Source organism: Oryzias latipes, chromosome 19, assembly GCF_002234675.1.
Source record: "Oryzias latipes chromosome 19, ASM223467v1".
In the NCBI taxonomy this organism is placed as follows: domain Eukaryota; kingdom Metazoa; phylum Chordata; class Actinopteri; order Beloniformes; family Adrianichthyidae; genus Oryzias; species Oryzias latipes.
In genome coordinates, this window is record NC_019877.2 from 11329648 (window position 1) to 11343398 (window position 13751).

General features: G+C 39.3%; 2 protein-coding genes across 2 annotated transcripts; both read left to right on the top strand.

Annotated features, from left to right (window-relative positions):
• Positions 1–5886, top strand: LOC101162876 (RPE-retinal G protein-coupled receptor). Its single transcript, XM_004080435.4, has 7 exons — positions 1–344; positions 722–878; positions 1793–1914; positions 3099–3252; positions 3381–3498; positions 5127–5240; positions 5491–5886. Exons 1-7 carry the CDS (start codon positions 269–271, stop codon positions 5635–5637), a joined length of 888 nt encoding a protein of 295 aa, XP_004080483.1. The 5' UTR covers positions 1–268; the 3' UTR covers positions 5638–5886.
• A 4629-nt stretch (positions 5887–10515) lies between these two features.
• LOC101163117 (probable vesicular acetylcholine transporter-B) lies at positions 10516–13490 on the top strand. Its single transcript, XM_023949726.1, has one exon. It carries the CDS (start codon positions 11181–11183, stop codon positions 12747–12749), a length of 1569 nt encoding a protein of 522 aa, XP_023805494.1. The 5' UTR covers positions 10516–11180; the 3' UTR covers positions 12750–13490.
• Positions 13491–13751: the final 261 nt, after the last annotated feature.

Below are 13751 nucleotides of genomic sequence, written 5' to 3' on the forward strand. Positions count from 1 at the left end.
TCAGGTTTTTCAGCGGGTAGTTTCATTTTACTGCAGAGAAACGTCGCTGCGCAGCAACCAGCTGCAGAAAGTTTGCAGGACGTGTGCTCGTTAGTACATTCCTGGGAGGATTGCAAACGGGGGAGTTTGAGGGGGGGTTAACCGAAATAAGACCCTTATGCTTTTTCACGTGAGAAGAGGTCCTTTATAAAGCGAAGCGGAGAAGCTTTAGACGCATAGAGAAGGAGCTGTGTTTTACGCAAACGTGTGGCTGTGCATCCATCCAACCATGGGGACGCACACATTACCGGAGGGATTCACGGACTTTGACATGTTTACATTCGGCTCTGCGCTTCTAGTTGGGGGTAAGTGGAGGAAATCCATGCAAAGATCTCATAGAAGCATAAAATTAATCTGTGTCGTTCTGTAAAACGTTTCTTGCTGAAGGCAGCTTTTATTTTGGAGGATTTGGCAATTTGGGTGCTGGATCTGTTTGTTTGTTTGTTTGTTTGTTTGTTTGTTTGTTTGTTTGTTTGTTTGTTTGATAGATAGATAGATAGATAGATAGATAGATAGATAGATAGATAGATAGATAGATAGATAGATAGATAGATAGATAGATAGATAGATAGATAGATAGATAGATAGATAACTTTCTTTGCTGTGTTTGTTTCTGTAACTCAGTGGTAAAATTATGGATTCCAATTTTTAAGAAAAAAGTGTTCCTTGTCATCCCTTCCAGGCCTGTTAGGATTCTTCCTCAACGCCATCAGCATCCTGGCCTTCCTCAGAGTTAAGGAGATGAGAAGTCCCAGCAGCTTCCTCGTTTTCAATCTGGCACTGGCTGACATCAGCTTGAATATAAATGGGCTCACTGCTGCTTATGCGAGTTATCTCAGGTATCAAACAGAAGAAACACCATTTATGCTTGTGTTGCTCTGCTTATATAAGCACTTCCTTTTTTTTTATCATAGATTGGTACAAAGCCTCTTTACGTAGTCCCTTGGCAAAATTAAGTCCAGTGTTTGATATTATCCTGCTCAAACCAAGTAAGCCTCTGGATTTCATAATCCAATCCACAATCCCCTTTGTTCACACTGGAAAGTGTTGCAACCAGCTCTGTTGCAAGTGACCAACCAAAGTTATTCAACTATTGTGTTTTATTATTAGAAATAATAATATTAATCATATTTTAAGTCAATTATAGTCCTGCTTTGAAATAATCGTTCCAGGAAAAGTGTTTTACCAATATTTTATCGGTATGATTAACATTTATTTTTGATATTTGCTCATTCTTGAGAGTGCAAATTTGTTTTTTTAAAAGGCCCAAAAAAGCTTTAAAGCGAAAAACTTCTTATTTAAAAGTAGTTTTCCTCTGAAATAACTACCTTAGTTTGTGAACTGTTACTAATGTGCATCCTAGTGTAAAATATTAGCATAATCTGCTATTGAAGCACAAACAAAACCAAACTTGTTGGTAGTCTTTTCTGCCACTGTAATTATTTCGAACACTGGGCATTTTTAATGAGGTGAGAATTACAGCAAGAGTTCAGACAATGGATGCTCCTTTGTTTTCTTCTATGTCAATGCATGCCTTTAGTAAAAGTGAAAAAATAATTAACATCCATCAGTTTAATGCTGCCTGTGATGTGGGGTTTAGAAGTATGCATTGTTTTGTGGATCATCAGCCAAAAAGCTCTCGAGCCAGTGCCCTAATCCAAAGTGGTTGCTGAGAAATGCAACTATTCGGTGTTTAAAAAAATGCAGTAAGCTGGAGCGGAGTGTGACAGAAGGCTCTTTGTTTCCTCTCTAGGTACTGGCCCTTTGGCCAGGAAGGTTGTGACTATCACGGCTTCCAAGGGATGATATCAGTTCTGGCTTCCATCAGTTTCATGGCTGCAATTGCTTGGGACAGATATCACCAATACTGCACCAGTAAGCAAAAGAATGCCCACATCAAATCTTATTCATCCTCACATTTCTTGGTGGACATTTCTTTTTGATCCTCTGTAAGGAAGATTTAAGAACAATTAGAGCATTCAAACATTGTCAATACGAACTTTCAAACAAGAAATAGATATGTTGAAAAATGTATTTTTAAAACTCCATCCACTTTAACAACAGGCTTATAAGTGACAGAACTGACATTTCACTAAAAAATATATATATAATAATTCCTGTTGACTACATCCTATATAACCCAGTGAGATAAAACTTAGGTAATATCAGACACTCCAAAGAGATAAGTTTTTTAAAAACTTTGAGATCAACCAAAAAATACATGTTAACAATTTAAAAAATGGCAATTGATTTATTAGTATTTTTTAGTAGTTTTATTCCCTTGAAATAAAACCCAAACAAGTCATTAAAAGGGTCAACATGTGTACTCATTCACTTTTTTTTAAATATAGAAAAGAATCAAGGAAATCCTTGGAAACATTGGGATTTTATGAATACTATAAAACAAAAATGCCTTACGGAGAAGAAAAAGGCTTCATGTTTAATGATGTAGTGCTGTGAGCCTCATCTGACAGTGTAACAGGACTGCAAAGGAAGCTATATTAATCAGAAACTCATTTTTCAAATGTAGCTGAAGTAGTTGAAAAAATTTGCAGTTGCAGAGCTTCAGGAGTAATATAATTCTGAGGTTTTTTAGGCTAAGGATGCTATTTTGCCATTTCATTCAGGACAATAGTGCAACAGAGGTCAGAGACGGAATGTGTTTTATAACAAGAGAGTCTTTGTGCCAATGGGATGGTTCTGGTCTTGGAAGACCAAACCATATTTTTACCCTCACAAAAATATAGGAAAATGTAAGACAGTGTTCCCTATGTTTTATAACAATCACATCAGTGATTGGGATTATTTGTTGGTGTAGGTTTCCAATTATTCAAGCATAAGATTAGGTCTTTCTGGCTTCATCGCTCCAAGGCATCTAAAGAATACTAGGAAGAAGAATACTAAGTTCAAAGCAATAAAAGCTCAATTCCACACAGAGATGTTGTCTTTTAGAATAGAAAGTTAATCTGGAAAACGCTTTATTTTAAATTCCATTTGCAATTCCTGTAATTAAACATCCCCTGTCGTCGCGGTGACTCCATACCTCTGTTTTTCTGCAGGGCAGAAGCTCTTCTGGAGCACATCTATAACAATAAGCCTCATCATCTGGATCCTCTCAATTTTATGGTCTGCTTTTCCACTTATGGGTTGGGGCGTCTATGACTTTGAGCCTATGAGGATTGGCTGCACTCTGGACTACACCAAAGGAGATCGGTGAAGTTCTATTAACACAATATTTAAAAAAAAAAAAAAAAAAGCTTCACTAAGAAATGTGCCGTGACAAGGAGAATCTGCATTTTGACTATTTAGCACTTTTTTTTTGTCATTTTCCTCTGTAACAGGGACTACATCACCTACATGCTGTCTCTGGTGTTCTTCTACCTGATGTTCCCGGCTTTCATCATGTTGTCATGCTACGATGCCATCTACAAACACTTCAAGAAGATCCACTACTACAGGGTAAATGCATTACAATATATTAATCAAACAGTCTGAGATATTAGACATGAAAATTATAATTGCTAACTCACAAAAAACATTGTAAACGTTCATATCCAACAAGATAGATAATGTGCTGTAATTTAGGTATTAGTTTTATTTTCTTAAAAAAAGAACTAAAGGGTAAATCTATTAAAAAAAGATTAATTTTGCATGTTAAGTGAAAATGAGCTCTGTAGTCTAAAATTTAACATATAAAGTGATTGGAACCTACATGCATTTCAATCATTGACTGTATATGAGAACTGGACTGAGTGTGACATCACCCATAGAAAAGGCCTTGCTTCCGGTTCTAAGCCATTTTTCCACGATATGCCCGTCGCCATGTTAGAAACGTCCTCAGTAAGCCATGATGGGTTTGTGTCGGTCTGAGTCTACATTTCTATGACGACTCTCCATTCAGGAGACGGCATGTTGGAAGGCCACACCCCTTCCACTGAAGGTGGGCTTGGGAGAATCTGTCAATCAAGCGCTTTGAACATTTGATGTGAGCCCACCTACTTTCCTTTGAGGCATCTGATTGGTCAGTTTATAACTTGAGTAACTTGCACTACAGCAAAAATTTTAATTTAAAAAAAATTAAGATCAGCAAGAACATGTTAGAAAGATGTTGCAGCCCAAGAATGGTTATTCTGACAAATAGAATGACAGTGATTGCTGTTTATATCTTAATAGAAGTCTATTGGATTTTGGCTTTTTGGGACCAGCAGGTACTTCCTGTTTGGAACATGAGCGGATGCTCAGTCCATTTCTCATTTACAGTCATTGATTTTAAGAGGCTTGCTTGATGAATTGCACATGGCTACTGTTTTTTTAATTTCTTTTTTTAAATGATGAAGTTTCCAACATTTGGGGCACAGGGATAACATTTTCAGTAAATGAGAGATTTATGGATTTATGTAAATAACTATGATAAAAATCTGAATTGAAGAATTCACGAAACAAAAAACAAAAAAGAAAGAGATATACACTCACTGGCCACTTTATTTGGTCCACCTGGCTAGTACCGAGTTGGACCACCTTTTGCCTTCAGAACTTCCTTAATCCTTCGTGGCATTTGTAGTTCCACTACTGTTACTTTTGTCTAAAATACTTCCTGGAAATTTCGGAAAAGTAACTCAAAACTAATTTTTGTTTATTAACATTGTCAAGTAGTTTTCTTGTCTTCATTGGATAATACAATCCCTGTTGTTTGAGTTGTAAACAAGTCATTTTGACATCTCTTGTCTTGTTTTCACTATTTTTAGGATTCTTACATACAAATTAGATTCATTTGTTATCATGGAAGTGCCTACATTTTAAATGACTACTTTTTTTTGTTTATTGTTTTTTTGGAGATGCAATTCTCCCTGTGAGTTAAAATAATAGCAGCGAGGTAAAAAAGGTTCGACTCAAAATTGAATTTTGCACTCTTTACTAAAATAATTTTTGCTTGTTTATGGAATATCAGTCATTTTTATGCCATTAATGAACCTTTTTAAACAGGCAAAAAATATATAATTGGTGTACCACATTTTTTTTAATATGAGACGATATTTATTATCTTTGGATTCTTCTAACATAATGTATAAAAATGTGCTCTTTTTCAGTTTAACACTAGCTTGCCCTTAAGGGTTATGCTAATGTGCTGGGGTCCATACGTCCTCATGTGTATCTACGCCTGCTTTGAAAATGTCAAACTCGTCTCTCCGAAGCTGCGAATGGTGAGCGTTTATTGTCAATTATTTTAACAAATCACATGAAAAGTTATCCAAAAACTCTTCATTTCCTTTTTGTCCATGAGTTTGTTTAATATTTATAGATTAATGAGCTTCACTCAAACGTTTTGTTTTTGGCATTTAAGATATCCTGCCATGTTGCACTATTAGCACAATCCAAATGCTTAGTGAGGGCTAAACTACCCAGAATCCACCAGGTGTAAATGCATTTTATGATCTGTTTTCTCTCCTTCAGTTGCTTCCTGTCATTGCAAAGACAAACCCCTTCTTCAACGCTCTCCTCTACTCATTCGGGAACGAGTTCTACCGAGGCGGTGTGTGGAACTTCCTCACCGGACAAAAGATTGTGGAGCCAGACGTTAAGAAGTCAAAACAAAAATAAAAAAACCTAATATGATTTTTAAAAGCAAGTGAATGCAAGATGGACTTAGATTTTTAAATCCAGTTTAATATATGTTCAGCATGAAAACAGTGTAGTTGGCTTTCTAATTTCTTATTTTCCGACTCTTGGTAAATTTGCAGACCCTTTTTTCTGTTTGAAGCAAACCCTACGCTGCAATTATGCATTATTTTGGTGCCGCTCCTCCATCCGCACTCATTAACACCCACAATAAACGGATGCTGCTACTCACCTGTTGTGTACTTTATCTACTGGGATCTGTGACAATGCGCCACTCTTTGATGACATGGCGGCATCGGGCCATCACCAGACAGATTAAACTGTTGCGTTTCTGTTCGTTAGACAGGTGATGTAACTTCTATTTAAGGAGAGGATTCATCTACTGTGTTAAGACTATTAAGCACTAAGGCAGCACTTGACATAAGTGAGCCTCAACACATACTCAGTGGCTGATTCTAAAGGGCCTTCAATAAATAAACAAATGAATGTCACTTTTTATTCTTCCTTTTACTTTTTTGGAGGCTTTAATTGTATACATTTTATTGTAAGAAGTTTTCTTATGGTTGCTTAAGAAAACATCTAGGTTGAAAAGTTGATAAAACCTTTGAAATTTAAGGATAAAGTTTAGAAATGAACTGATTTTATCTTCACTTAGTGCCTACAGTTACAGTAAAATAGCCTCTTTTGAGATGAAATGCCTCTGATTTGTGATGATTAAATCACTGACATGCATTTTCTTAAGTATAGGGCTGCTAAACCAGTCACTCTGTTAAGAATCCTGTTGCGCAAAGTTCCTGTGACACTAACCTCAACTTTTGGGTCATTGGTTAAAATCCTCTCGTTGCTAATTTGTCTTGCCAGAAGAGAAGTCAGTCCTAAAGAGGGTCACAGCACTAGAGTACTGATTATTTATCACCTAAGTTATGTAAAAGGAGACAAAAAGCTACACAAAACTGTTGTTTCGGTTTGTGCTGATGCAACAAAATCAGCATTTCTGTGCTGCGTTGTAATTTATCAGCAAAGAATGATCCAGCACTGTTGGATCTATAATGGTAAATAGGGTACATTGTGCTTTTCTGACCCGAAGTGCTTCACAGTCCCATTCACAAACTGATGGTGGTTCTGCTGCCTTACACTGGCGCCAACTTTTAACCACCAAGACCCATGTGGGGTTCAGAGTCTTGAAACTTGGACACTTGGGTGCGCAGGGTAGGAACCGAGCCTGTGAACTTCCGATCAGAGGTTGACCGCCCTACGTCTGCACCACTGCTGCCCTATTTTGAGGAAAACGCTGATAATATATTGCAGCGTTTGGCCTTCTTGCCTCACAGCAAGAAGGCACTGGTTCAAAAATCCGCTGGGACCTTTCTGTGTGGAGTTTGCTTATTCTCCTTGTGCGTCTATGGGTTTTCTCTGGGGACTCCAGCTTCCCCCCACAGTCCAAAAGCACGCTTTATAGGTTGATTGGTTGCTCTAAAATTGCCCACAGCTGTACATGTATAGGTGTATGATTTTGTGGCCCTGTCCAGGCTGTAACTCACCTTTGCCCAAAAGCAGCCCTATGACCCCAAAGTGGTTAAGAAGATGGATGGAATGTTAATGTTTGGCCATAAAACAGAAGTTGACAAAAAGAAGTTGAAGCCGGATAGGCTCTGGCAGCCCCGTGACTCCAAAAGGGACAAAACGGGTTTAGAAGATGAATGAATCAATGATAGTTGAAGCCGCTCTGTATAAAGTTAAGGGGGATTGTTGCAGTTCTACTTTTAGCCAAGTCTATAATTTCACCTTTAGCCTTCATCTCAGAATGAATACTTCACTGCAGATGTTTGGAGTTAATTAAGTATTGGTTTGAAGTTGTGTCTTAATTCGTTTAAATATATACAGTTAGACAGGTTTATTAATTTGCCCTCTTAAGTCTGTGTCTGTTTGGATGTAACTGCTGCTCAAAGATGTTGCCAATGTTAGCAGTAAATGTAGTTTTTAAATTGGGAAACATCAACTTCCCTAATGAGAAGCTGAGTCAGGATCACTGTTACAGAGTGGACTCATCGGATACGCCTGTAGCACCTCATTAGTGGGCACAACACAACAATGGCATCCTTCCTGCAGACTCTAGCCGCTGCTCTTCCACCTGCAGTCGTGGGGGGATTTTCTCAGCAACGTCTGAGGAATCCAACAGATTAGAATCAAATTCTCTGAAACAGCTTTGCCTTCTGGTTGCAAAGCAGTAGGTGTGTGGAGCAGTTGTCTAATTTGGTTAAAGCTGGAGGTAAAAACAGTAAGCACAGACTCAAAGGAGGAAGCACAGACAGCTCCGAACTTGCAGATTAAGCCTTGTTAAGCTGCTGACACACTGTATAAATAAGTAAATCTGGTTTCATTCAGTGAATTGAGGATTTGGAAAGGTAGATTGCAGTTCTCACAGTTCTACTAAATTATAAAAGAAGTCCTTACTATTAGACTAATATGATTAATTCTACTATTAAGTTTTAAAACACCCTGATAGAAAGGAAAAATTTTAATTTGTAATGTTAACATCAAAATTCATTTAAAAAAATAATGCTAGCCATAAAGCATGCAGCATAATCTCGGGATGCTGAAGCTAAATTGGGAAACAATGCACGTTAAGCTGTTTGTTCCAAATAACCAATTAAGTCAAACTGTATTGGTCCAATAAGAGCAGCGGTACTATGAAGGTCTATAAGTACCAAGCTTGTTGTCATGTGTTGCAACAGGACAAAGGTGAAAGCTTTTTATAGCCCAACAAAGGTCAAAGAAAATCCTCTAAACATTACACATTAGATCTCAACACAGGTAAAGGGGACACGGCAAAACTTGTGTTTTGTGTAATACAATATCTGTTTTTCAAGTAAAAAAAACCTTATAAGATCAAGTACAATTTTGATTTCAAATTCAGCTTTATTTTCGGAGCACTTTTCGTGTTACAGAACACGTCAAAGGGGTTTACATAAAACAAATAATCATAAAAATAACAATACAAATTCAAACATAAGGAAAAACTACTTAAAAGCTAAGCAAGAAGCATGAGTTGCAGGCCGTTCCACTGGCACTTCAATGTAGAAGTTTGTCAAAAATGTGACCTTTTTCTCTGGAATTAATACTAAGGCCTTTTAAAGAATTAACCTTTTTCCATCATTGGACCTAACCTCTTCCAAACTGTGCCTGTGTCAGACATCAAGTCATCATCCACAACTTGACCTCAATGATCTCTGCTCCACCAACATAAATGTCAGCTGAGTCACTGCAACGCATGGGATTGATGTTTTTGTTTGTTTGTTTGTTTGTTTGGTTAATTTGAATGAAGCTGACGTCTGGGATATAACTTGGATGTAGTGGCGACTGCAGAGTAAAGCCTCTGTCATCAATTAAACTGGGCAGTTATTTACAGTAGCGTGTCAACGTGTGGTCACACTGAAGATAATTCCTTAAAGACACACAGAGAGCCTCCTTTAGTAAGAATTACAGATTTAAACCCCATGTTTTCAGACCTAAAGCTGTAAAAAAAAAAAAACAATAAAATCCATAATTGCTTCTTTTAAAAAACGTTTTGATATCAAGCTTACAAGAAAAGTAGAACATAAGTGAATATAATCATCATGCAACATGTTGTAATTGCTTTGACAATATTCAGCACTTGATTGTCCTTCTGTACACCTTTTTCAGGTATAATTCATTATAACCCTTGTGCTATCCTATGGGGTCCATTTGACCCGACCCTTACATTGACGTGTTATCCCTGCCATGACAAAGGTGCATTAAGGTGGAGAGGATTTCATGTAATCCACGGACACCAGTGAAGATCACAAATCATTGAAGAAAAAAAGGTTTAGTGCACTGTCTTGTGAGGTCTAGATGACCCCACTCCCAATGTTAAAGTGCCTAGGATAGCACAAGGGTTAAGAGGTTTGTATGTGGTTCTTTTTGTTGCTGTAGATGCGTGTCTGATCTTTCAGGGAAGTCTTGGTCTCCCTCTGCTGGCATAAAACGGGAAATGTATCAATTTTTTTGTTTTTTAGATCCATGGAAAGTTATTCGGAAAACACACACACACACACACACGCACACCCACACACACACACACACACATATATATATATATATATATATATATATGAACAAAACAGATTTTAAACTCTGAATTAAAAATGTTTTAAATATTAAGGATGCTTGACAGTTATGTAGCAAAATCATTGTTCAATTTTTCAAATTCTTATTTTTAAATTACACTGTATTGAAAATAAATTAGTGTATGACTAAAATTGTCCACACTTACTTTATCACTGTTGCTGTAATTGCAAGATTTTACCACAAGATTCCGCTGTTGCTCAAGTAAACATGGATGTGGGCGTTCACACCAAAAGTTTCTCCTCACAGCCTGCTGTCTCAAATGTTGATCTTCTTACTTTGTTAACCAAATTTTGCTTGAGATTTTACCCCGTGCAATAATTAGATAACAGAGACCTTTTTCTAAACAAAAATAAAAACAAATAGAAAAAAAACGCAACCAATGGCCGTGTTGATGGAACTTTCCACACTTCTATGGGGCTGAAATGTCCTTAAAACTTTTCTTAAGAGCACAAAAAACTAACAAAGAAAACTTGTTTTGACCATAACTCCTTTTAAAAAATGCATGTGTGGAATCTAAACAGTTCATTTTAACTTTCTTTTGGTGTTTCTGTTGATAAATGTTGCTTTGTTTACCTTTTTGGTCTAAATTATATGTTATATTTAGGGTTCCTATTAATAAAAGCAGTTTTATCTGTAACATTTTAAACTTACGTGACATTTTGTAACTGAATGGTGTGAATGTTGTAACGTTTTTCTATGCGCACATCGATCACAAAAGTGGCTTTATTTCAGTTGTGGTTTCTGCAGTGCCCACAGGCTCTTATTGGTGGAAGGGATTGCCGGCAAATTTACATAAAGGAAGCAAGTGGCGAAGGGATTCACTCGGGGGCAAGCTGGTGATGCGTCACAGCTCTGAATGACAAAGAGAGACACAAAAGGGACTAAAATAGCATCGAACCTGCGGGTTAATGTGCACCAATGGCCACAAAGTCATTCGTGGTCTCAGAGCAGAGCGGCGAGGTGCCACAGGTTACAGAAGGCATGGAGCCTGGGATAAGAAAGTTTCCTGCAGCATGTGCTGCTTGTGAGTGAACGGGAAATCTTTGTGCACAACTTTGCCGTTCCGGGCAGAAGCTTCTGCAAGGTTGGAGGAAAATCCGCCGCCTCGACACGTCACTTCTCCGGTGATCATGAACCTGCGTCTGATGATGCTGAAACGAAGACACGCCGGGAAAGCTGAGGAGAGTCATCTTCACCGATGAAGCAGCCGAGTTCCTCTGCGCCTCTCCTTTTACGCACGGGCAAGGTGAGGACGGAGAGCATTACATCAATGTAGAGGCAACACCAATGACTCATCCGAGGAGTTAAAAGATCTGCAGCACAAGTATAAGCACAACTACAGCAACAATTTAAGCATTTTTTTAAAGAGGCACATCATGGATGGAGAAGGAGGTTCATCCGGGCTGGCCAAATCAGCCGCCGTGAAACTATCTGAGATGGGCAGAAGAACCAAGCAGCTGGGCACAGCGATGAGGGATCCTCACCAGCAAAGACGGATCATATTAGTGATTGTTTGCGTTGCTCTCCTCTTGGACAATATGCTCTACATGGTGATTGTGCCAATAATTCCAGACTACCTGGCGGATCTGGAGAATGAGCAGTTGGAGCACGTCCACGTTGTGATGCACCCCAACACTTCAGGAAACAGCACAAGTCAAGACAAAAGCAACAAGAACAATTTAGATCTTCAGATAGGAGTACTTTTTGCTTCTAAAGCCATCCTGCAGCTCTTAGTGAACCCACTCTCGGGGACTTTCATAGACCGGGTGGGATATGACATCCCCCTCTTGATCGGACTGACCGTCATGTTCATTTCCACCTGCATTTTTGCTTTCGGGGAGAATTACGCGACGCTCTTTGCGGCCAGGAGCCTGCAGGGACTCGGCTCCGCGTTCGCAGACACCTCTGGGATCGCGATGATCGCCGACAAGTACACGGAGGAGGCAGAGCGCAGCACGGCGCTCGGCATCGCTCTGGCGTTCATCTCTTTCGGGAGTTTGGTGGCACCGCCCTTCGGGGGGGTGCTGTATGAGTTCGCGGGCAAGAGAGTGCCCTTCCTCGTGCTTGCCAGCATTTGTCTGGCAGACGGCGTCCTGGTGCTGACCGTGATTAAGCCTTTCTCCAACAGGACTAGAGAGAACATGCCAGTCGGCACCCCCATTTACAAACTCATGGTTGACCCCTACATAGCCGTGGTGGCTGGGGCTCTGACAGTGGCCAACATCCCTCTAGCCTTTTTGGAACCCACCATAGCCAACTGGATGGAGACCACCATGCACTCCACTCAGTGGGAAATGGGACTCACCTGGCTACCGGCCTTCTTCCCCCACGTCCTGGGTGTGTATATCACAGTCAAACTGGCGGCTAAAAACCCACATTTGCAGTGGTTCTATGGAGCCTTGGGTATGGTGATCATCGGTGCGAGCTCATGCACTGTACCTGCATGCAAAACTTTCGGGCAGCTCATCGCCCCATTGTGCGGTATTTGCTTTGGCATCGCGCTGGTAGACACAGCCCTGCTCCCCACGCTCGCGTTTTTGGTGGACGTGCGCCACGTCTCTGTGTATGGCAGCGTTTATGCCATAGCAGACATTTCTTATTCCGTCGCATACGCCATGGGTCCAATCGTTGCCGGACAGATCGTGCACACACTCGGGTTTGTACAACTTAATCTGGGTATGGGACTCGTCAATGTGCTTTACGCGCCAGCCCTGCTGCTATTGCGCACCGTGAGCCAAATGAAACCATCCTTCTCGGAGAGAGACAACCTTTTAGACGAAGCCCCACAGGGTCTATACGACACTATTAAAATGGAGGAGAGGAGGGTCAAAAAGAAGGGCTATAGTTCGGCGGGAAACTGCCTGTCAGTAGATGAAAACGGGTTCGACGCCTTTAGCGCACAGCGGTCAATGTCAGTAGAGTCATCCGGTCCGGAGTACACTTAAACAGACCGATCCAAACATTCATTTATAGGACATTTTATAGCCTGGATGAGGCCAACACGTTCTTTTTCTGTCAGTTACAACTTTTCTGTACGTACAGATGTGCAATATAAACACCCACGAAAATCACAACTGCGTGACGCGATTCCCAAAGTTTCCTTTCTTTTCTTTTCTCATGTGGTTTTATTGTGTCAAAACTGTCGATGTGACGTTTGTCAACTGGAGTTCTGTGATCAATTTATCAAGACTTGTTGAATTTGTGTGTATTTCTGAATATGTAAGAAAAAAAACTATAAATATATATTTAAATGTGCAACGAAGAGTATGTGGGACCAAGTGAAAAGCACATTTGCCCCCTCACACAAAATAGCCTTCATTTAAAAGAGAAAGTTTTTTCAATATATGCACAATTTTTTCTTTATTTCTTTTTGATGTGTCTTTAAATTTGTGTGCAGTAATTGTTCAATTTTCAGGTATTATAATTTTCTTTAGGAGAGTAAATGTACCATAAAAAATGCGTAAATTTGTGGACGACTGCACAACTATTTTCAGTAAAACCCTTACAAAGTGTTTACGTGCGTGTGAGTGCGTGAGCGCACGGTGTTAAGACGTAGCCGACGAAATCCTTCTCCTCAAGACGAGCACATATGTATTCATTCAAACAATGGCTGTTTTAATAAATCTCTGGATGTGTGGGAATGTGGTGATTTCATTTTTTAAAATAATAAATGAAAAGTTAACAGTTTAACCCGACTATTTATTTTTGACTATTCAGACAGACGAGCTGAACACGCAAACTATTTCAGAACTTGAGTTTTCCCAACAAGTAGCTTATAACTGAGGTTAACAAATTTTTAAAAAGAAAAGTTTTGTGTTTTTTTTTTTTTTTTTTTTTTTGTTTTTTTGTCGGGCCCTTTCCTCTCCCTGCACCAACATTTAGTTTCTTTTTTAAAAGCATCCAGCTTGATGTCAGCTGGGAGGGTGGGGGCTGGTGGAGGGGGGGGG

Excerpts from the sequence above, each read along its gene's own strand:
- LOC101163117 (XM_023949726.1), top strand. The coding sequence starts at position 11,181 with ATGGATGGAGAAGGAGGTTCATCCGGGCTGGCCAAATCAGCCGCCGTG.
- LOC101162876 (XM_004080435.4), top strand. The coding sequence starts at position 269 with ATGGGGACGCACACATTACCGGAGGGATTCACGGACTTTGACATGTTT. Across the intron at positions 3,499-5,126 it reads AGAAGATCCACTACTACAGG|TTTAACACTAGCTTGCCCTT; the intron begins GTAAATGCATTA and ends GCTCTTTTTCAG. Across the intron at positions 5,241-5,490 it reads TCTCTCCGAAGCTGCGAATG|TTGCTTCCTGTCATTGCAAA; the intron begins GTGAGCGTTTAT and ends TCTCTCCTTCAG.